Source organism: Meleagris gallopavo, chromosome 1 (genome assembly GCF_905368555.1).
Source record: "Meleagris gallopavo chromosome 1, MGAL_WU_HG_1.1, whole genome shotgun sequence".
In the NCBI taxonomy this organism is placed as follows: Eukaryota; Metazoa; Chordata; class Aves; order Galliformes; family Phasianidae; genus Meleagris; species Meleagris gallopavo.
In genome coordinates this window covers 77,792,908-77,816,397 of record NC_139404.1, presented here as the reverse complement: position 1 = coordinate 77,816,397, position 23,490 = coordinate 77,792,908, and the positions used below count along the sequence as shown (strand labels likewise).

The 23,490-nt window shown below is 39.0% G+C and overlaps 1 protein-coding gene across 3 annotated transcripts; it reads right to left on the bottom strand.

The window, feature by feature from the left end:
- Positions 1-1,413: 1,413 nt before the first annotated feature.
- GDAP2 (ganglioside induced differentiation associated protein 2) lies at positions 1,414-23,480 on the bottom strand. 3 transcript variants are annotated; one of them, XM_010718726.4, is made up of 14 exons: positions 23,333-23,479; positions 22,015-22,262; positions 20,381-20,520; positions 16,091-16,244; positions 14,506-14,594; positions 12,893-12,969; positions 11,774-11,933; positions 9,998-10,148; positions 9,013-9,089; positions 7,627-7,703; positions 6,595-6,734; positions 5,988-6,042; positions 3,045-3,188; positions 1,414-2,172 (listed from the first exon to the last, which is right to left on the bottom strand). In XM_010718726.4, the coding sequence occupies exons 2-14, from the start codon at positions 22,188-22,190 to the stop codon at positions 2,125-2,127; spliced, it is 1,488 nt and encodes a 495-aa protein (XP_010717028.2). In that variant the 5' UTR covers positions 22,191-22,262; positions 23,333-23,479; the 3' UTR covers positions 1,414-2,124. The 3 variants fall into 3 exon arrangements, 2 of the variants coding, with proteins under 2 accessions (XP_010717028.2, XP_010717044.2); XR_014886533.1 differs by having other exon boundaries at positions 2,157-2,172; positions 3,045-3,151; positions 23,333-23,480; XM_010718742.4 differs by lacking the exons at positions 9,013-9,089; positions 9,998-10,148 and having other exon boundaries at positions 23,333-23,480.
- Positions 23,481-23,490: the final 10 nt, after the last annotated feature.

Here is a 23,490-nt window from a genome sequence, read left to right as displayed (position 1 = left end):
GATATGTAAGACTTGCATTAAAAATGTAAAAATTAAAGCAAAGTCCTTCAAGGGAAAAATATGCTCAATAAGATACACAGTGCCAAGATCTCCTTTTTCACTTTGCAAATGCACCAGAGACAGTTTTGCACTTCACTGAGCCAAATAATTTCTTAAAATGACTGGGCTCGGGTCTGAAAAACGTGCAGACAGAGTCCTAAGAAAAAGTGTTCAGGACTTATGACTCTGAGCCATCTGTAAGCTAAAGGCATAGGGACTGCCTTAACTGATGAAGCTGAGAGCTCTGTTTTTGCAATACACTTTGAATCACCTTTAATGTGCCTATTAAGTGGGCACTAGCTATTTTGCAAATGTCCTGGTGGAAATGCCATGGGTGTGAAAAACAGCAGATGGTTAATGGGGGTGGAAAGCTATACAAATTGTTAGAGAGGCATGGAAAATTCACTGCTGGCTGTAAACCAGTTAGGAGACAAGGGCAGCTGTTAACAGCTAGGTGAAAGGAGGTTAGGGACATGTGGTAGCTGCTCCAGTTTGACTACTGCTATTTTCCTCTCAAAAAACAACAGACAAGTGTCAAAAGCAGCATTTGTAATCCACATATTAACAGCAAGGTGGTTTCCACTGTGCTACAGTTTCCAGCCTTCAGCAGCACCTTAGATCTGATAATGAAATCGCGTAAAGATCCCGGTAGCCACTTAGAAAAGCACTATTAAGTTGTATGTGCATGACTGTTAAATCCCAGCCAAGTTTTCATCTGTAACTGACATACCAACACGCTGAGGGTATATGGAGCCTAAACACAACATCAAGCCAAAAGGAGGCCAGGGCGGGAGAGAAAGGAAACTCAGTGTAGTCCATCTTCCACTGTACTCCTAATACAAGAAAGCCAAAACCCTCAAAGTGCAAACAAGTTGTGACACACAATTACGCTATCAAAATCAAGGGAGAACTATTTTCCTATTTATCCAAACAACATACAGTGTTTTGGGAGAGAGAGATGTTTTCAGACTAAGCCTTACAAGGTCTCATGATGACATTTCATACTCAGAACTTTCATGACATTCTTCCTACTGTGGATTCCATCATCCCTGATGATATAGATATAGATATAGATATAGATATATATATATTTAAAGGGAGCCTTCTCCCTATTCTTTCATTTTGTTGGCAGCTGAAAGACTTTTAATATCCAATTCCATAAATAATCACTGCTGCACTCTTGTATACTGTGTCTGTCAAAATCAGTAGATGTCATACAGTATAATATGTAAAACAGCATATCAAGAAGTAAAAGGGACACTGATATCTCTAAGAAACCACTTGGCCTCTCCACCAATTCAGAAAGATGCTGTTCATTTATCATAGAAACACATCTGGCATTTCAAAGCAGACATGAAGAACTCTAGAAGAGTATAAAGGAAGTGTAAATGCTTTTCAACTTTATTCTTGCTGGGAGGGTAGTGGCATCCTGACATGTCACATCATTCACTGAAGATGGACTGGGACTGTATCAGGCTCCTAGCTCAGTCAGCATTTATGGTACTAAGTGCTGCAGTAATCTTTGCTTGGCTGCAGTGTTCTGTTCAGCCTGCAAACACGGTATTCCCAATTTCAGGTACTTTTGCTGCATCAAAACCAAAGTAATCATCACTAACCAATAGGGAAAGTGACCAGACGTGAAAGCATAGAAACCATATAATGAGCAACATGTCAGGCTGGTACTGCACAATATTTGTACAAACCAGTCAAAAACAGGTATTACAAATGGATGTGGAAAACTATAATAGTTATAAACACAATCAAATGTTTTTGATGGATCACCCTGAAAAGAGAAAGTCTGTTCAGGAATAAACGCAACGGCTTCAAAAAAGAAGAAAATAAAGTACTGATCCCCCCAAAAAATCAACTTTTCCATTGGATAAATATATTTGAAATAGTTGTACAGTTCACAGTGGCATAAAGTGTTCTGATTGCTTGAGTGCTTGAAAATATCTCATCAGTAAAAAAATACCAGAGCTGGGGAAGGAAAACCCTCTCTCTGAATTCTGTGGGCAAATGCACAGGTTTTGGCAGACATCAGGTCATTGGATCCATGGGAAACCAACAGCATTGCAGGACTGCAGATCACAAGTCAGGGGATGGAGGATACGAGGAATAGTAAGGCCCATTTTCCTGAAATGAGAATAGAATAAATAGTTGAACAAAAACCTTCTCCAACACACCTTAGTGTAATGGATGCTAATACAGAGACAAAAACAAACAGGTACTCCTGACTGCTTCTTCCATAAGTACAGTGACCACAACTCACCCAGGACAGGACTGTTTCAGTGATCAGGAAAAAACAGGCCTTGGTTTTGCCTTTGTTTTAAACAAACAACAAGTCAAAAATTCAGCCACAACTATGATGCAAGGAAGCCACAAATGCCAGGAGAGCAAGTTATTCAGTTCAAGACAAAGTTGCCTATGCAGCTCTGTCTGTTGCTTTGTAGTTAGAACACAACCTGTTTGAATTGACTTGGGCAGTGGAAATCATATTCATTCCACCATTTGGGTAGAGACCTGGGATGGGGAAAAAAGGAGGAAGAACCAATGCTGTGGCAAGGTTCCCTACTTGATTTCCACTTTTCTTTGCTGCTTCCCCACTCACTCCTGCCATGTACTTGATACATAGCATAGGGAAGAAAAAAAAACACAGTTTTTTTTTTTTTTTTTTAAACAGGTGTAAATTACATAGTATATGCATGACAAGTTATATATATTGTAGACAGGCTCTTAACATGTTAAGCTACAGTTCTTGGCTGAAGAAATATAGTCTCTCTCATGCACACAAGAGGCTGAAACTACTGGGAACAAAGTCTGCTTCTTGGTCAAGCCCACTCCTTGGATTACATACAAAATACAGAACAATTAGACTCTCTCTTTGCTTTCCTCATTCTTAAGATGTAGAAATCAAGTCTTTAAAAGCTTTTCCTGACCAGAACAAGAGATACACAATAAGTACACTTGGGAGCACAGACAGATACTTGCCACATGAAATCACTCACCCTGGCATCATACTCAAGAACAAAAGGAGGGAGATCAATCTGTTCTGGAGGTATGGCTGTGAATAACTGCTGAAGGCTTTCCACATAGTGGATCTTGTCCTTTAGCCCTGAGACAGTAAAGGTAGTGAAAAACCATGTTGAGACCTGAAGATAAACCCCAAACAAAAACTAATTAAGATGGTGCTGTTTCAAAGCCTTACCATTCAACATAATATTCAAAAATAGGCTTGAGCTAAAACTGAGGCACTGATATAATTGCAATAACACAAGGTCAAACAGTACACACCGCTGTTTCCTAGCAAGCTTTAGAGCTTTAAAGCTAGTGTGTCCAACTCCATACCAGCTCTTCCCTAGCTGCCAACTTAAGTTCCCTATTTTCTACTGTAGAAAACCACAGGGTTAAAAGTATCAACTCTTTTTTTTTTTTTTCTTCCAGAAAAAACAGCATAGAACAGATAAAATATGCTGTCTCTCAGTTGGGTCATAACCTTAGGAGAAACTTATTACAATAGGAAAGTTTTATTACAAGAAAAAGGATCTCGTGGAAAAAGCTGCAAGTAGTCTGCAACAACCTTTATGTACATTTCTGACCTCCAGAAATGGCTTTTACGACCACTACAGAAAAAAAACAAGAAAAAGTGCTCATAATGAAAATGAAGATGAGGATTATGAATATTAATTCGTGTGTTTCAATTTTAAAACATTCTAAAATCACAGTCAAGTTACTAAACTTATGTAAACAATTTCTCTGGGTGAGGTTATTCAATATCCACCTACTAATGCTTCACTCATAACACACTAGATTCTAGAAAGCTTTGTTGGGATGAATGGAGAGGTGAGAGAATTCACAAAAAAGATGCCCCAAAAAGCCCTTTATTCACATGTAGACAGCTAGAGCAATAACTTTTATGTACAAGAATAACGTGTATAGTATTTCAAGTTATCTTAACACAAGCTGTCACTCAGCAACAATTGTGATAACCTAAAAACGAAACAACAAAATACCCCCCCCCCCAAAAAAAAAAAAACCTGGAAATTCATCCAATCCATTTTCCCTTCATGAATGAAGGAAAACTTCTCATAACGCAAGTTAGGAACCCTTCTAGTTAGATAAGTGACATTTGTTACTGTGGCCAGTTGTGTGATTTCATAGTAAAAATTGTTACTTTCCAAAACCACTACAAGAGAATTGAGTTCCTCACAGACCATAAAAATGCTCACATCAAAGCAAACGCAAAAGGCAGAATTAACCTACAAAAATTGACTGTGTAGGGAATATCCTGCTTCTACTTCTTTGTGTTTTTGAGAAACTGCTAAACCCTGCATACTTAAAGCCATGTGTTATAGATAAGCAGTCAGCCTTGGAATATATGTAATTTAAAACAGTTTCATATCTAGAAACCAAACAATCTTACTTGGCACCATAAAGTACGTAAGTACATTCAGAACAATGCTTGTTTTCTAGCGATATGTGAATTTCCAAGTCTCTCTTATCTCTTAGCACAGAAATAAACACTGCAACTGTAAAAGACAGCAGCCACTCATTGTTCCAGGATTCAATACAGCTTTTTAGCAGTCACCGTCTCCACCAGGACTTTCGGCTGCATATCCTTTATCATATTTCATAAGCAGACTGTCTCTGCAACAGTCAGCAGCAATCCTTCTTGCCTTTCAGTTGAAGAAAAGGCTTGTCAGGATGACACTGACATATCCTTTTATCTCCAGTTGTGCTGCTAGAATTGGGTACAAACCAATTAAATTTCCAGCAAGTCAGAGAGTTCTCTTTCTCATCCTTCCTGCTTTCTGCCAACTATCTGCTTGTCCTGTAGACCTGCCGAGTTCCATTGCTTTTCTCAAAGGGAGAAAAAAAAAAAAAAAAAAAAAAAAAAAAAAAAAAAAAGCAATGGACTGGTAAACATGACTTCCCATCCTCCAACACAAAACATTTCCCAATCAAATAGAGTTGCATAGGAAAAGAGGATGGGGATAAAGTACTGCTGAGAACCTGGAACACTAGCATTTCCCAGCTTCAGCTTTTCCACTCAACTTTGTGACCTTAGTAATGCTGTTTGTCTGCTCATTCATTTTCTGAAGCATCAGAGCTGGAAACTCTAATTCTATACGTATCTGAAGTCTGAGTGATAGGGTGAAAACAAATAATAATCCTGACAGAAAATGGAAAATACACTGCTGGGAGGCTGCAATCTCATCTGTGTAAAGACAAGAAGCTCCAAGTCTCACAGTGTCCCAGCTGTACATGCAGAAAAAGAATAGAATCTTCAGAAATTCAGCAGTTGAGAAATCCCTGCTGAACATGTAGAAACATACAGTTTTATCACATTTTAATCAATGTCAGAAAAAAAAAAAGTAGAACAAATACACTTGATGTGAACATGGAGGATCATATTTCTAATCTTTTAATAGGACAAAAATTTTTAGGAAGGGCTGCTGCCTGACACTTAGATCATCTAAAGTAGTCGCATAGATGCAAAATACAGAAGAAAGAGAGCGCCATCTTCTGTTGCCCCACACAGGTCATAGCAAAGGACAGCATCTTACAGTTTGACCAGTTTTTCATCTCCTAAAGGACAGACAGGATTTTTCAGTACTCCATATGACAAAAGCATTATTCACTCTTCCCTTTGCTACTCCACACTCTATAAATCCTAACTAATCTCACTGCTGCTTGACGCATTTCTCTGTTAAGGATATACACAGCAAAACAGGAACAAGACAACTGCACTGCACTGCAGGCTGAAAGTCTACAGCTAGATCAAAGGCAGAAATGAATTTCAAATTCTGTTCATGGAGCCAGAAGATACTGTCTAATTTTGAAAGCCTCAATATAACTTATGTTCCTTACACTACAGTTTTATATGCTACTCTGCCAATATCCAGATTTTTTTTTTTTTTTTTTTTTTTTCTTTCTACTATATACCTCACCTTTGAGCGAAATGTTGGGTGGACAAAATATAATGCCTTCAAATTCCTCTTGTACCTGGTTTAAAAAAAGAAAAACAGCTCTTTAAAAGTGACTTCTAATTATGTTCACCGAGACAGCAACTGTCAAAACATAGACCATTTTGCTTAAGTGCCTGTGCTGTCATTTTAAAAAGCTAGATCTTGTATAAGCAAGGGCACATACTAGGACCAAAGAGAAAAAACAGAATTATAGTTTTTATTATCATAGCCTGTAATCTTTTATGTGGACAGTGAAAGTTACGGGCAACTATGACTGACAATGTTACCCAGGCCTCTTCCTTCACAACTAGAAACATACTTCTAACGATGTCAGGCTCCAAAAGCTCCACTTCTGGAGAGACAATAAACCCCATACGTTTATTTCTGTAACAGCTACAGACAGGAGATGGCAGAGAACAGAGCTTCTTGATTTCAAATATAGTTCTGAGCTGAAAAGTTTAAATATTCCTTCTTATTGCTCTCGTTACTTAGATCTTTGCCCCAGCACAACAACTAAATGGGAAAACAGATAAAAGGAATGACAAACATTTGCACAGAACAGAGGGGTTATTCTCATATTGACACTTACTTGGCATCAACAATATCATAGAGTTTCTTCAAGAAATTAGAATCTAGTTGATTGTAATCATTTGTGAGCGTATGGAAATATACTAGGACATATTCCTTAACTGCAATATGATCCATGACGTGGATGAAATACAGAAGAGCCTGAGATGGAAAAAAAAAAAAAAAAGATGGAATTTATTTCTTTGCAAATAATTCCTTCACAGTTGCACTATATTTTTACATGCTTCTTCTAATTCATTCACAGATCAGAAGTTATGAAACTGCATGGCGTTCTGTTTGAGCTACAAAAGCAAGGTGAATATTCCAAATCTTTAACTTGACCGCAGTCATTTGAATGTCTTTTTTTAGTCTACCTGACTTCACAGATGGAGATCAATTCCTGCTGTTTTCATGAAAAACTATTTTGACCTGTTACATTTAACTTTGTGTTTTCCAGTTACAGAAGCAAGGCGAGTCTCTTTGAGAAGAAAAAAATGAGTTCATGGAAGGCATGTTTCTCTGAACACAGTCCAGTTCCTTCTCCAGAAAAGCCATCCCAAAATACACAAAATTATATAGAGGAATAAGTTTTGATCTGTTTAGGTAAATATTTTTTAGTTACTTTTAGGGGTAAGCACTGATCTACACTCTTTCTAGTGACCAGCAAAAGAATCCTAGGGAATGACATGAACCTGCAGTGGGGAAGTTCAAGCTGGATGTCAGGAAAAGGTTCTTCACCAGGAAAGCGGTCAAACATAGTTACAGGCTCCCTAGGGAAGTAAGGTGGTCATGGCACTGAGCTTGCCAGAATTCAAGAAGCCTCTGGATGATGCTCTCAGATGTAGGTCTGATTTTTAGGTAGTCCTGTATGGAGCCAGGAGGTGGACTTGATAATCCTTCTGGGTCCCTTCCAACTTGGAGCATTCTATGATTCATTTAAGCCATCTGCAGATAACACTTCTAGTATTAACTCCAAGTTACTCTTTATAATCTGATTCTCAAATTCTGAACATTCGCATTCAACCTACACAACTTCAGTTTTACAAAGCCTTACTTTTTCCATGTCTATCAACGTTACAGGGATATTTCTTCCAACAACTACTATCACTGTGCGACCGCAGTTATCCACACCTACAAGAAAAAAATAACATGATGAAACATCTCCCAGCCATGTCAGATTCCTTTTTTAAACCAGGAAAACACAAGTCAGAATTTTCACAATGCATCTGGTTTCTATCTCAGAAATCAGAGGAAGTATGCTAGAGTTACTTCTCACTATGCCAGTATCTATGCTGGTCTAGAAAAGGCAGTTGCATTATATCCTAGAAACTTAAGTATCAAGGAATATAATTTTACATCAGTTGTGCACATGACATTTACCTAAGTCAAGAAATATCAACCCAAAACATGCCTTGTCTAAGATAAAATAATTAAAAATTAAACAAAGCAAAAGGTATCGCACAGCCTTGGTATTTGTATAAAGATGATGGTAAGCATCTGGAGTTTCAGGAGGCAAAAGTTCTGAGTAGACTTTCTCTGCAGAGTCACTGACTATGTAGACACAACTATGATTTTAAAAGCTTGACTACTTGCTTCTTTCTGTCATGAAGCAAAGCAGTAATAAGCCACTAGGATCAGCAAGTTTCACTTCCAAATGTGACACCACCTAAAGAAAAAGAATGAGAAGGTACTTCTGCTTCCCATGCTGCAAGGACCTAGCAGCTAATACTTTCCACCAAAATCATCAGGATGTTCATTCTCTCCCTAACTTCCATATCTACTAACCTCAAAGTTATAAGATATATTTCTCAGTTTACTATGCCACTAGTGCTGTAAGGAGGATGCAGGGAAGAGCGACTCAAATCTAAACTGAGGGAGAAGGAACAAGACTCTTTCTTCAGAGAAACTGCATCAAAAGCTGCTTTGGTTACTGTTTATTCTCTGCGTTCATCACTAGAAAGCCACATTCATTTACTTGCAAGAAAGTGGGTTATTCAGACTAGACAATGAATTACCTCACATAGAGCATCTTATAAATTGGCTTAATCTAATGGTACTTATTACATCAAAAACTGCTAGCAAGAAAGCATAACTGCAACACTATAATTGTTGCTGAACTAGCCACAGAACATTACTTTTTTTTGTTGTTCTTCAAATTCCCATTCCCATTGAGTTCATTCTTCCTTTCAGAATGTTACTGGTTACATTCTGCAGATAAATTTAGAATATGCAAGTATCCTCACCCTGTTAAAGAGAAGCTCTCTGGGAGTTTACCACACTGAGTTCTAAAGTCAATTAAGAGAGAACACCTGCTTTACTACAGAGGCACTGGCCTAGCTCTATGATACTATATGTTGTACTCATACAGAAAATGTTACATTTTTATTTTGTATTTTTATTCTATGGCAATATACATTAGTCATCAGTACCCTGAATTTACCTGTCTGGTACAAGGCTTTAAGGGAAGCAATGTCAGAGAGGTCTTCAGCTCTTGCTTGACACAGCCAACGATTGTAACTAGGGAAAAAAAGAAAAAAGAAAAAAAAAAAAAAAAAAAGGACATCTGGTCAAATCTAGTTCTCCCCCTTTGGCATTAAAAGCCTGAAGTAGTATATGTAAGGAAGAACAAAACAAACTCTCTTAACATGGATTTCTGACCAATGAAGCTTCTTTCAAATTGCAAAAGTAGTTTCAGGGAGGAGGGGAAAAAAAAAAAAAAAAAGTGCTCACAGACTCATCTAACAAGTTTTATTGGAGCACTGAATATGCAACTGCTGGTACACAATACACAACTGTTGATGACTTTGCATTTGGGCTGAAAACATCTCAAATTTTTCCACTGAAGTGCCGCCATTTTAAAAATGAGAAGTATTCTCGAAAAGGAGTCTAGAAGTTGTACCCAGTAACCAGAGTCATATATGGGTATTACTTTAGTTTTCGAGTAGTGAACAATTTGACTAGGAATGGCAAACATCATTCCACAAGAGTCTCTAGTATTGGACTGGCTTCTTTGAAAGTGATCAGGTACATTAAGTTTAATGGCAGAAGAGAAAGAAAATAAAAAACAAGAGAAATAAATGGATACTGCAGCTTTTTCATCTTTCTACTTTGAGACAAAGAGGTAAACTACTGCTAGCTGCCCAGAGCCTCTGAAGCAAGCAGGCAACACTAAAGCCAGTGACTCCACCACATAGAGTGGTGACAAAGCAGTGACATCATGTGGCAAAAGGACAAGCCAGCTGTTCCAGTGCACTGGGCATGCCAGTGGATTCAATGGCTTTCCTTTTGCTACCCATTCTATTCAGAATAAAGAAGTTGCTACTGAGACTGAAACCAGACTTAACAGGTAATGAAATGAACACGAAGGTTGGTCCTCTGAACAACTAGCTAACCCAAAACATTCACACAGACAAGGAAATTCTCACTTCCTCTGGTGCTGTTTTTGCAGTGCTGCCTCTGACAGCTGTCCCTGAAGGATGAGGCGTCTCTGTTTATCAACATCTCCCTCCATGCGGGCAAAAGCATGGGAACCAATGAAAGACAAATCTGCCTCCAGCCCCTCTTCATCTGAAGCATCTGCAGTAGAAACAAAGGTAGCATAAAATGTTCAAGCAGCGTATGAAACAGCAGTGCTGCTTCTGAATTGCTGTGTCTCAGTGAGCCAACCCATTCATCATGATACACAAAGAACACAACGTACCATGATTATAACACCTACTTGAGAACTATAGACTTAACCTTAAGATGTTGGTTTGTCTGTAAAATAACTTTGCAGGTCCTAGCTATCCCCTTGTAATAACAAAGGGAATGACAGTTAACTCTCTCAAGAACTCCAAAAATAAGGTCTGGAGAGAGTGATTTAGGGTTTACAATTGTCTTAGCTGTCAAAAGAGGAAAAGTAAGCATATACAATGACATGTGCTGCAGTTTTATTCAGTTTAGAAGCTGTACTGCAGGAAAGGCTCAAGTCTTTCTTTTGTACTGACACTGCTGTAACAGAGGCAGTAGACAAGTTGATAACCTGAGTTTGGTTATCTGCTACATGGCTGTGAGATGAAGTACAACAGCACAGGCTCACTTGCTGCTAACAACATGAGAATGTCCACTGAACTTGACGTCCTCAAGGAAAATGTTGAGGCTTCTGGTACTGCCTTCTCTGGGCAGTTTGGATAAGAACTGAGTTTCATAGCTCTGGTGTGACATGCTATACTAACAATGGGAAAAGATTCCATTACACATTTGCCCCCATATATGCCAAACCAAACATTCCATAAGTTGTTAGCCAGTGATTGAATGTCTCACAGCAATCAGTCAAAGGAGCAAACATCACTAGCCAGAGGTTTAGGTAGAGAAGAGAAAAGAAAACAAACAAGAAACTGCAGTCTGAACAGCAGTAGCTACATTGTATCTCGTACCACAAACAGGAAAATTTAGTTACTGGTATCCTTTTTGCATACTCAGCCTTATTGCTACCAGCCATGCAAAAGCATAAAACCTTTTAAACTTACTCCAAATTCTCTGCTTTTCATAGCTTAAGGCCTCAATTGAAGTGCAAACCTTACACAGGACTATTAATGGGGAAGACAGCTAAGTCCATTCACATCTCTCAACATCCCAATCCTGAAACTCAGGCAACCTCTTCACAACTTGAATTCATTTACTAAGCTTTAGACAATCACTTCTCAAACACCTGGAATTATTTAGTTCCTCTACCTTTTAGAGAGTTTCTGCTAATTTTCATTAAGCATCTACTATTTTGATGCACATGCAGCGACAACAAAAATCAGATCAAGATGCAAACAACATTTCAAGACACAGTGTGTGAAAATCCATTAACAACAATGCTTATTTCAGTCAAGGACTGGTACAATTCTGAAGGGGAAAAAAACAGTCCTAACCAACTTGGGAGAAAAATTGCAGAAGGAATGAACACCCTCTCTCTCCCTCCAAAAAAAAAAAAAAAAAAAGACAAAACAACAGATTTACCACATCCTCCAGTCACTCTCCACAGCAAAGCAGAAAGCAGAAGTTGCTGCTGTAGAACATGCAAAGCTTACAATGTAGCTTGACAATTCCCTTTGTTACAGCTTGTCTTGAATGAGGTGGTGTGGGAAGACATCTCTTTGGTTGCTATGCGCTTTATCTCTTTTTCCCTGACTTTCACATAGAGACCTTATTCCAAAATTCAGTTAAAAACTCACCATCTGGAACACCTGGCTTTTCAGTAATCCTGATCTGCCGTTCTGGTACTACAGGCTCCCCTTCTGCATTACCAATATCTGCAGGGAGGTAAGGCAAGGATTGTATCTCTTCTTCGAAAGATCTTGGAAAATACAGAGGCATCAACTTCTGGTAAGTGGCCTACAAATAGAAAAATGCGTGAAGGTCCACCACGCATCCTTATTATTCAGACGTTAACACCTGCCCTTGTAGCAGGGAGCTTCTCTGAGGTCTGGAGGCAAAGCACTGCTTCCCTGGATGGCTTAATTTGGACTGCTACTTGGCAATAAAAGCAGTTGCCTTTAATAAAATTAATTTTTCTTTCTTTTTTTTTTTTTTTTTTTTTTTTCTTTGCCACACTGGAATGTGATCCTGAGAAGATCCAGCTTTGAAGTCATGAACTTGGGTAGAAAGTAGGTAACTCAGTTTTGTAATGAATTTACATGGATGACAGACTCAAACAAAGAATGCCTAGATTAAAGTGGGTCGCTACAAGTCCCCATTAAGTTATTTATTTTCCTCATCCAGAGGAAACGTAATATGAATGGTGCTGGTGTTCTCCACAGGAACAACCACTAGCAAGTCTGATATATATTGAGAAATCAATATTCAAAGTGTTATCACCTATCTGAAAACAAGTCAAGAAATATCAAGGTTGTTACTTCAACAAGCCAGCAAGCAATGTTTAAGGTCTTTGTATGTGATTTGTGGGTGAGTTATACTGGAAACCAGGGCAATCTTTTAAAAGCACAAGACAAAAACACTGTATAAGGAGCAAGCCTTGCACAAGAAACCTGTGTTCTAGCCGCTGGAACACATTTAGCACAAGTATATACTATAAACTCTAATACTGACTCTTGTTCATAGCTCAGGAACAGGCAAGCCATAAATGGAAAGATTGAACATGGTGACTTCTAGAAATACAAGCAGTGCTGGATAAGATGCTATGCTGGTAGGAAACAGAAGGACAACCAGAGTCTAAGAGAGACAGGATGATTTGTAGTGGGAATCCCAATCCAAAACTGTGTGGGAGTTGATACAGCTACAGAGAAGATCATACATGCCTATGAATTTCGATGGAATGAACTTCAAGAAAATACCTCTTCAAGCTCAGAGACTGCAAACACAACCTTCTCCAGAGTCTCCCCATGAACCTCCAGGAACCTTCTAACTGTGCCTGCAAGGAAGAATGAATGTAGTTAGAAGAACACATTTACACACATGACCACAAGCAAGGGAAATCAGTGGAGTGCAGAATAGAGAGAGACATCTCCCCTCTTATACAAAGTAGTATCATGGGCAGCACACAAACGTGGATTAAGTGGTGGTTTAACAAGAAATGGGGTGCTGGGCATACTGCAAATTCCATCCTCATTCTCTCCTGCTTCTCACTTTAGAGATGAATATGAAAATTTAAGAGTCTGTGATTTTAGCTTACTAGGTACACTTCAATTTGTTGAACACGAACCAAGCACCCTGCAAAAACCAAGCCAAATCCTTCCTTTACGTAGTTCTAAGCAAGTTGCCAAAAACAGATATCCCTAGAACAAGTCATGGTTCCCTCAGTTACCACAGAAGCAGCTTGACAGCAAGCCATATAGAAGTTGGTACAAAGCAAAGTCAGACACACAAAAACTCAAGGGTCAGCTATGCTAAAGCAGCATACAAAAGTTATAAATGGAATGCAGACAGAAGGAGCGGCCAATAGAAATCAAAAAGGCAGAAAAAAAAAAAAGTAAGAACTAAGCAAATACATAATATTCTTCTCAAAGAATGGAAAAAACACACAAAGTCATTTCAGCCAAGGACTTTTTGTTTGTTTGTTTCTAGTAAAGTCCATTTTTTAATTTCATATTGATATACTTGAATCCAAACTTGAATTTTTTTTATCTACAAAAATTTATTCTAGTAAGTTCCATATAACAAATGATGCAATTATAAAAAAAAACATTTCTCCTTGTTTTTTTTCTCTCAATATGGTTCATATTAGCATCCATTTAGAGTTCCTAGTTCTCAGTTTGAGAGACAGCAAACAGCTGATTCCTATGCACCATTTTCATTCCACTTGTGAGCTTACAGAAGACTATCATACACCCATCAGTTTCAGTGTATTGCAGACTGAAGATGACTAGCCTTTGTTATTCCTTGCCTTTGCCTACTCTCATTGACCTCTTCTGAACTTCCAGTTTTTACTCGAACACACAACTTCAGAAGTGGATAAACCACACATTTCTAGTATAACATCCTCTGTTTTGTTCTGCCTTGCTTAGCTTGTTCCTTTGAACTCTGTTAAGCTGATGGTTTCAGGAAACCACTACAGTCTCAAGGTTTAGCTCTCCAGCATTAGCCCATCATGTGAAGGCAGAACTATACAAGGGTAGACAGTGGACAATTTATTTATTTTTCTTTTAATAATTACAAGTAAGCTCATCTCACTCTTCAGCATCTTTTCCAGCTCACTAATAAATACATCGAACAGTAAAAGTTCCAACAAGAATTCTCACAGATGCTTACTGACAACCTCTCAGAGAAAGGTCATTTGTTTTTATCCTTCATTCCTGTTGACCCATGTAAAGCTTCCCTCTTTATATCCTCCTCTAACACATCACAGTCCCCTAAAAAAAGAAGCTTCCCTGTATCAACATCAGTCTGCAGAGATGAGCAATCTATTGAATACTACCAATGAATTTATGTCACTTTCCAACAGACTTACGCAGTGCTATGTGGGTTGCATCCTCCAAGGGGTAGCATCTTTTCAATGAGTTAATGACACAAAATCCTACAGAGCACATTGCCTGTTCCCTGAAATCCAGAAAGAGAAATAAATAAATAGAAGCATCATCTACAGTCAGATGGAAACAAAGCTTTACCAGTCTAGTAGATAACACCAGTATTTATCCCCTGCCTCTGTGTAGTAGTAACACTCCTCTAGGTTTGCTCAGAAGAATTTTTACCTGGAAAGATACATGCCTACCATCATTAAGCAGAAACTGAGAGAAACCATTAATGATTCCACATCGTTTTCCCTCATGTTTGTTCTCAGCGTTTCTCCTTCTACCTCAGCTACATTGTTTCTGCATTTTGTCATATCCTGAATGAGGAAGTTCTTCCCTCAGCTTCCCTAGAATCTTTTCCAAAACTTTCCTTCCTGCATAGGATTGACAGTAAGGGAAAGAAAGGGGAAAAAACAAAACAAAACAAAACAACAAAGCTAGTGCTCTTCACTGCAAATACCCTATTCCCCAACCTGACCTTATATATATATAAAAAAATATGGGGGTCAGTGGTCCAGACTCTGACTGAAATGGCTTACTTGGTCATATCTATGAGTTGACAATCATTGGCATGGAGTGACTTTAAGAAAAGCAAGAACAGGAAAATGCCACATTGTTAGAAAAGGAAAGCAAAGGTGCAGTCAACAGTCAGAAGAGTTTGAACTAGCTCAGAGCTGGTAGACAATAATTCCATAAATGTCAGAAGTTACTCTAGATAATAGAAGGACTAAAAGGCACTCAGAAATTAGTAAGCAGAATTATGAATAATGAAGAAGTATTGATAAAGTGTTCAAATCCAGTTCTGACTTTGATCATCAATTTTAAGGCAAAGACAAGCAAACAAAACCCAATAATAACTATATACACTAGAAACTTTAGCTGTAATCTGGATTACAAAACACTTACTACTGCACTGTAACACACAGCTCAGACTTGGATGAGCTGATCTTCCCAACCCAACATAGATATAGAGTATATTTTCTGACACTGCTTTTGTTCAAGTTTCTTTTTCTTTTTCCTTTTTTTTTTTTTTTTTTTTAAAATGATGGCTATCATTACAACAGCCATCATGGGAGAAGAACAGAACACAGGAAAGTAGAAACCATAAAGATGAACTGTTATGTAAGGGGAAGTAGAAAACACCACAGATGAAAGAGAGGAAGAACTACAAACTCATCTGCAGCAAATATTGATTTAGAAATAACCTTGCACCCTGACACAGAATTGCTGCTATAGTATGAAAGCAGACAGGCCAAACACATGAATTGTTGCAGCAGTCAGATCTGCCTGTGGGTATGTTCACATGGCTGCACAAAGACACAAGAAGCTGCTGCCTGACCAAATTCTTTTAAACCTTTTTGACAGCACGGAGCCCAGCACAATTATTTACTTCTCCTCAGAATGGAGGAACACTGCACAGCTCTAACTACATGGCTTCAAGACTTGAACCAGCTCAGATCTCCGTGCAGACCAAAGCATAAGGAGAAAAAGAAGTGCCACGGATGGCTGCTGCTAAGTGCTTACTTTGCAAGTTGCAGGACATTCCGGTAACAGCTGTACAGAGAACTCTCAGCTGCTGTACGATAACGACTCTTGTATTTGGGTCCAACTGTGTGAATGATGAAGCGTGCAGCCAAATTAAATCCTTTGGTGAGTTTAGCCTCTCCTGTCCTGCATCCTGGGAAAAAACAAACAAACACGAAGCTCATGAAAAGAAAGTCAAAAGTATTCAAGCTCTTGACTTTCTCTAGAATCAGACAAGTTTCATCTTCACATGTAAAAATCAGTATTTTTTGCTATCAAATATTAAGGATAGTACTCTCTCTCTCTCTCCCAAAGCAGCTGCTTAAAACTACCTGGTCATGCTGAATAGGTAAGAGCTCTGCTGATCCCTCCTGATTTTCAAAACTATACATATTAAGACAAGCCGTAAATTGCTGGAAGTGCTGTCTTAACTCGAGTGCTTACTATGCTACATAGAGAACACCAACACAAGTATCCTTCAGAATTTAACTATTTGGATTTCAGAGACTGCTTTAAGGAGCTTTGCAGTCTTTTTTATCCAAAATAAAACTTAATAGCTGCTGGTAAACCTTCCTGAAAACAGAAGAAGATTGAGCACACATTTCTCTTACATCCCCGGAACAAGGTTACATTCATTGTTTTGCTAATTTCTTAGTGTCCACAAGGCACAAGTATGATTCTCAAAGGAGATCATACCTTTCTTGACAGACCAGATGTCTAGCCTGAAGGCAACCAAGTTGAAACAAGACATTTAATCTACTTCCAGCACCCTCCGGTTACATACTCTAGTACCATTTTCTGCACGCTAGCATACACCTCTACCTCACTTTAGTTTACATTTATCTTTGGCAAGTCTCTGTAAGTTACTGCTATGTAACTCCTGCAGTCTTTTGTCAGGAAATCAGTTCATCAGAATCCTTAAAGACATCCACAGGCCCTTGTTCTTTATTCACTATGTCAAGACACTTTGGATCCAAAAATAAAAAAAAATCCAGGAACCGCTGTGGTGCGTGAAGTCTGTCTTTCCTTTAAGAAAGGCACCTGGAAGAACAGTCTGCTAACTTTCCCCCTTCTTCTTCAACTAAGTCACTTCACATGAAATCAAGTCTACTGCAGTCCTGAACAGATCAAGTACTTTCAGTCCTCTTTCCCTGCCCTCAAGGGGGAGCATTTCCCACCTTCTTTCTTTTGCTTGTACAGCTGCACTGAGCCTCTTAAACTTTCAGGCCTGGCTGAAAATGAATCTTTTCACTGGATTAGTTTTTAACGTGATCTTATAGATTGCTATTGCCCATGAAAAGGAATGAAATGTGAACAAGTGGCTAGGACAACTCTTCCTGTAGCAGAACTGCTATAGCTTGGCTCAAGTCGATTATGAAGCTTCATGCTGAACAAGAATGCTTACCTCTTGTCCCTCTCCACTGTATTTGTTATGGTGCTCAGATTATTTCATAGCATTTAAAAGCACATTTTATGGCAAGATGTGTTTCAGATTGAGAATCTTACTGAAGACTTACAGCACACCTTCTTAACAGCAACAACACATTTCCTTTAGGCTAACTCTTCATAAACTTTTTTTAATCTTACAAATCATGTCATTATTTCTATAGACGTCCACTTTGTTTCTTCTGGATGAAGAAGGAAGAATATAATGGCATACCAAGCATATATTTCAAACTACTGCACATCCTCTGAAATGCTTCAACTCAGGAGAGTGCAACTAGATACATTGAAGGTGGGAAAATTAGTAGATAAAATCAAAACAATAAATGTATCAAATATCAAGCTATTTTCTCCTATGAAGACAGGTTGAAGGAGCTGCAATTGTTCATCCTGAAGAAAAGAATGTTCCAGGGAAACCTTACAGAAGCATTTCAGTTCATAAGAAAGCCTGTAAGAAAACTGGAGAGAGACTCTATCAAGGAGTGTAGTGATAGGATAAAGGGTTAATTGGCTTTAAACTGAAAAAGGGAAGACTTCGGTTAGGTGTTATGCTAAAATTCTTCACTATAAGGATGATGAGGAACTGGAACAGGTTGCCTGGAGAAGCCAACCCTGCAGGTGTTCAAGGCCAGATAGGTCTCTGAGTGGCCTGGTCTAGAGAGAGGCGTTCCCGTCCATGGCAGGGGGGTGGAATCAGATCATCTTTAAGATCCCTTCCAACCCAAAATATTTTGCGATTCTATTCCTTCTCTTTGGTCCACTGAAGTCACACAAACTCAAAGAAGCAACCCAAGACCTGTAATAAAAATCATTTTAAGTATTTTCTCTTTTAGAAAAGAATGAAGCAAGTCTGAGGTACACTCTGAACTCGGGAGGGAAACTAATACATTCAGACAACTAGATGCAGAATCTGTAATTTCTAACTACACTGACATCACACTTAGTGCTTCCCAATGCTTTCTACGTACAGAGCTCTACAAAATTTATAAAACTAAATTAAGCAGCAAGTATAATTCCTGTTTTAACATATGGAGAGAGGTGAGCCAGTAGTGACTTGCGCAAGATCAAGGTTTGGGAAATCTTATCGTTTACCTGGTAATATTTCAAGCAGTACAGCAGCCTCTTGTACTTTGGAATGTTGGAGAGGAGAAAATGCATGCAGTGGAAAAAAAGCCACACTGGAATTGGAAGATTACTAGGATTTGCTATTACAGAAGGTCTTTATTAGACTGCAACAAGCATGTGTGGATAGGAGAGCATGTATCAATAGCAGTTAACATGCGAGTCTGAGCCCTTGGCTATAGTTAATTGAAACTACACTAGTTAGCTGAGCTTTAAAGAAAGCACAATTCTTCAGAAGTCAGCATATCACATGCTTTAAAAAAAATCATGATTTTCCTTGGGCTGTATGAAATAGAGAGAGAGAGAGAGAATTAGGAATAACTGAGCTGAAAATCACCACTATTCATTCATTCTACAGCTTTAGACTAAAACCCATACATTTTCACTTGTCATCAAGAACAACCTCCTATGCAAAAAAAGAAAAAAAAAAAAAGGAAAAGAGCACAAAAATGAAGTTGAGTTGAATGATTAACTAGTTTCTTAAGGCCCCTTCTGTTTCTGCTACTGTTAAACTCTTTAATATGAGTCCATAACAGTCAAAGTCATAACCAAGTTTCTCTTTCTTCTCCCACACAACGATCAGTATACTGTCAGAAAATAACTCATTTCTGAAAGGATCCCATCTCAAGACGGAAGGAAAACTATCAAAAAAGAGAAATAAATCTGTAGAACGCATTAAAGAGTGCAGACACTGACACTACGAGTGGAGGATCTAAATCACATATGGTTCAGGATGGCAAAAGGAATTTGAGGAACTAAACCCAATTTTTACAGAGAACTTCCTACAGAGCTGAAAGTCCTTGAATTTTTAAGGACTCTCTGAAACCCTGTCCCTCCCATCCCACCTCACAATGAACTGAAAGAAGCCCAAGTTTATTTTAGAAGAGTGAATATATGCAGCAGGATCCTAACTAACATCTGCTGTTTTTTAACAGCTGAACAAGCTGAATGAGCAGAATAGGACATCTATTCTATTGCAGTCTAAGCCACTGAGAACTTGTACTCAAAATACTATGCCCTTCTATCCATTTTGTTACTACATGACAAAGAGATAATAGCTGCTATCCAAGAGAGTAATCAGTACCACTCAGGAATCAGTCTGGTCTCAAAACTCAGCTCAGTACCATATTTCTGAGCAACCTTAATTTTAACTGCAAGCTGTATCAGACTCTGGTATGACCTTGGATAACTATAAACTCTTGGTTCCTCACACAAAACAAAAACAAAACCCAAATACTCATTTTTATTTATAGGCATTGAGAATAAATTACTTCCTGAAAGATAGGAAAAGAAAGGATACACTATCTGTTGTGAAACTCACTTAATTCCTGCAATGGCAAACTTAAATTTATTTCTTCCACTCACACACTGAGCAGGGCAAGAACAAAACCTGAAGCTATGTAAGACAGCTCCCTACTACAGTAAAAGCTCAGATGAGCAAGCCATTCTTAGTAGCTTCAAATAATAAAGGGAATTCTTGTAACACAAAGTATGTGCTCAGCAACTTGCACACCTGTCAAGGGTTTTCAATGATCTGTAATTTGAATTACAAAAGTGGAGGAGTATACGTGAGTCTATCTTCCTCTCTTTATTTCACCTTAATAACAGACACCAGGGAAAAAAGGAAAACGCTGCATCTTGATTTCAGTTCATGCCCAAATAGCAATTCCTCAAACTATGCAAGGACTGCAGATTTCAGAAGAAAAGCCATCTTTTGCTACTTACCCTTGAGCTTCTGAAGTTCATCCTTCAGGTCAGGCCCAGCATGCATGAAAATACTTTCAGATACTGGATTCTTATCGGTGAGAGACTCGTTACTGGTATTCACTATGGCTGTGCAGTTCAGTAACGCTACGTCTCCTTTCCTGAGGAAACAGTTCATTGCAGGTTACACGTCAGATTAAGCAGCATATTCTCAAATGAGCATTTCCTTGTTTGTCTGTGATATGTTAAAGCATTAGCAATATCACGGTTTCCATAGAGTGTAGTGTACCCTGATGTGCTCACCATGCAGAATCATCCTTTGTCACTGACAGAGATTGATTGCACATGATCCTTCATTTCCTTGAAAATTCTTAACTTTCATAGTAACTTAGGGAGATATGCATAAAGCACAGTGTTACAGTTGCGTGTAGGGTGGTTTAGTTAGCAGAACATGCAAAGCAGCATGGAATGTAACATGTTCCAAAATGGCACATATTGTCTCATATCTTAGAGATAAGATGACAGTCTACATGGTGTATTATTTCCTAAGTGTTAACAAATATTTCAATGTGCTTTTTTTTGTTGGTCTGTGGGAACATTATCCAGGGCACCCTCACTGCTGCTCTTCTTCAATGAAGATCTCAAGTAACACTGCAACTAGTAAACTCTTCATTGCTTTTGTTCCAAAACTGTGGACTCACGATTTGATCATGTTGACACTGCTGAACAAGGGTCAGACAAGCGGAAGATAAACAGTGCAGAGATCCAAGAAGATGGAACAGCAGAATTCTGACCTGCTTTTTGTCACACAAATAGTCATTACGGATTTTGGAATCAAAGAGCATAGGAAGGGAAATAACAATTCCCAAGCACAGGAAGAGATTCAAATGACAGTTCAAAGTGCACAAACTTATTTTACCCAAATCCAAGTCATAGTAGATGTCTAGCTTTTAGTTTTTCTTTTTTCTTTGATTGGTTCAGGAAATCCACAAACAGCCTTATTTCCTGCATGCATGAACCAGGAAAGAGGTTCAGGCTGATCCCTGAATCTGCACCCTGAAAAATCCTCCTCTCTTTATACTGCTTAACAGAGTTACTCATCTAGAGAGTAGGTTTGAGTATCTGATACACAGGAAAGAAAAACTGATGGAGTAAGTTCACCTTAGCACACAATTTGGTAGAAAAAGCATGGAGACAGGAAGATAGAGAATGGAGAGAGGAAGGAAACCAAAAAATGGGCCAAGCAAGCCACATAAAAAAACCACATTAAAAAAAAAAAAAGAAATACTGATAAAGCCAGCAAAGAACGGAAAAAAAAAACAGGTAGATAACAAGCATATATATTTTAAATAAATTTTAAAACATATTAGCACCTGGCTAGGTTTTGTTATTAAAAACCCAGTATGGCAGCAAGAAGTATGATTTTGGTCTGCTGCATCAAGGAATGCCTATGAATGTGTAATTTACAACATATAGCGTAGCAAACATCAGATTTGCAGATTTCTAGAGAACAAAAAAAATATTTTCCTCCCAGATCTGTAATGCTTGTTTCAAGAAAGGAGGGCTTGAAAGCTTTTTTTCTATAGCAGTGGTTGTTGTAGGAAGCAGTAAATGGAGAAGTGATGACAGAGACACCAGAACCATACGGAACTTACCATAAGATGATTTTTGCATTGAGGTCTTTCCTGTATGGAAAAGGTGACCTAACATCGACTTGAGCTTTTTCAACAGGATTTTGGTAAGAATCCACCTGGGTAGCCTCACAGACATTACTCCAGCCTGGCAGACTGTCAACATCCACAAACTGGGAAGGAGCACCCAAGGGATCCATGGAATGGAAGGAACAACTTCTTTTCTCCTGTTTACTTGTCACACTCCAATTCTCAATGGAGTCTTCCGGGTGCTTAAGGGAAGGAAATCAAACCAGGTCACCAGCTGTTAACAAAAAGCAATTCCTGCGGAGCCAGACCTTTCACAAGAGCACAACACAACTACAACTAACAGAATTATCTCCAACTCAGCTCCTCTTCCTTCCTAGTTTGGTCATCTGTATGACAAAGGACAAGGCAAATACTTTTTTTTTTTTCCAGTAATGCATGACAAAATACACCTTCTCTATTAACCTGGTCCAACTGATTCACGATCTCTTACTCTGAAAATGCAGAAAGCAAATTCCCAAGCCTAGAAAGGACTATTTATTCCTATAAAAAAGCAAACTCACTGCAGGGTGTGCATGACTACTCCTTCAGAACAGGCCTAGGGTCACGCTTAAAAGCAAACAACACAAAAGAATACAAGTGTCTGCTCCCTCCACCTCTGCCCAACCATTGAGAAAATGCCACCAAACCCCTCTAACAAGAAAAAAAAGAGAAATAAATCTAGCACCAAAACACAACAGGAAAGGTCTCCGCCCCAGTGGTACAACCCAATTGTACCGCAAGTTCGATGAGTTCTGAAGCACCACTCAGTTCCTATTACTGTGGAATCAGGGACAAAAACCCAAACAGACGTTAGGAAAACAAGAGCAAAGATATAAACCTGAATGCTGACCAACGAGCTTCCAATCCTGCAGCAGACCGAACTCTGCCATATGACCTTTTTTTTTTTTGCTTTTTTTGGAAGGTCAGCGATAACCCGGGTTGCTGGGTGAAGACCCGAGCTCTGCCCAGCTATTAGCAGGTAACACCGGGCTGCTCCGCTTCTGCCGAGCCTCGCTAGCGAATTAAACCCGCCCCAACACACAGCTTCAGCCTGGCACCTCTTATTCACGATCTTCCAGCTTTGGCAAAGCAGCACCCGCACAATGGCAGTTTCGAAAAAGGAACAAGAGAATATATTTCATTGAGAAATGAAAAAAATAAATAATAATAATTAAAAAAAAAAAAACACGCAGGGGGTCGAAGCAGACCCCCACCTCCAACCCCAACGCAGGCTGTAAGTAACAAAGACAAACCAACCACGCCGCCGACTCACCCGCGGGCCGCGCCGCGCCCGCACGGCCTGAGCCTGCAATCCACCGCCGATTCGCCGACATCACCCAGAAAAGCGGAGCGGCCGCCCCGCGCTTCCGCTTCCGTCCACCGCGCCCCGCCTCGCTCTGACGCGCCTCCGGTGCCGGCGGTGGGGCGCGG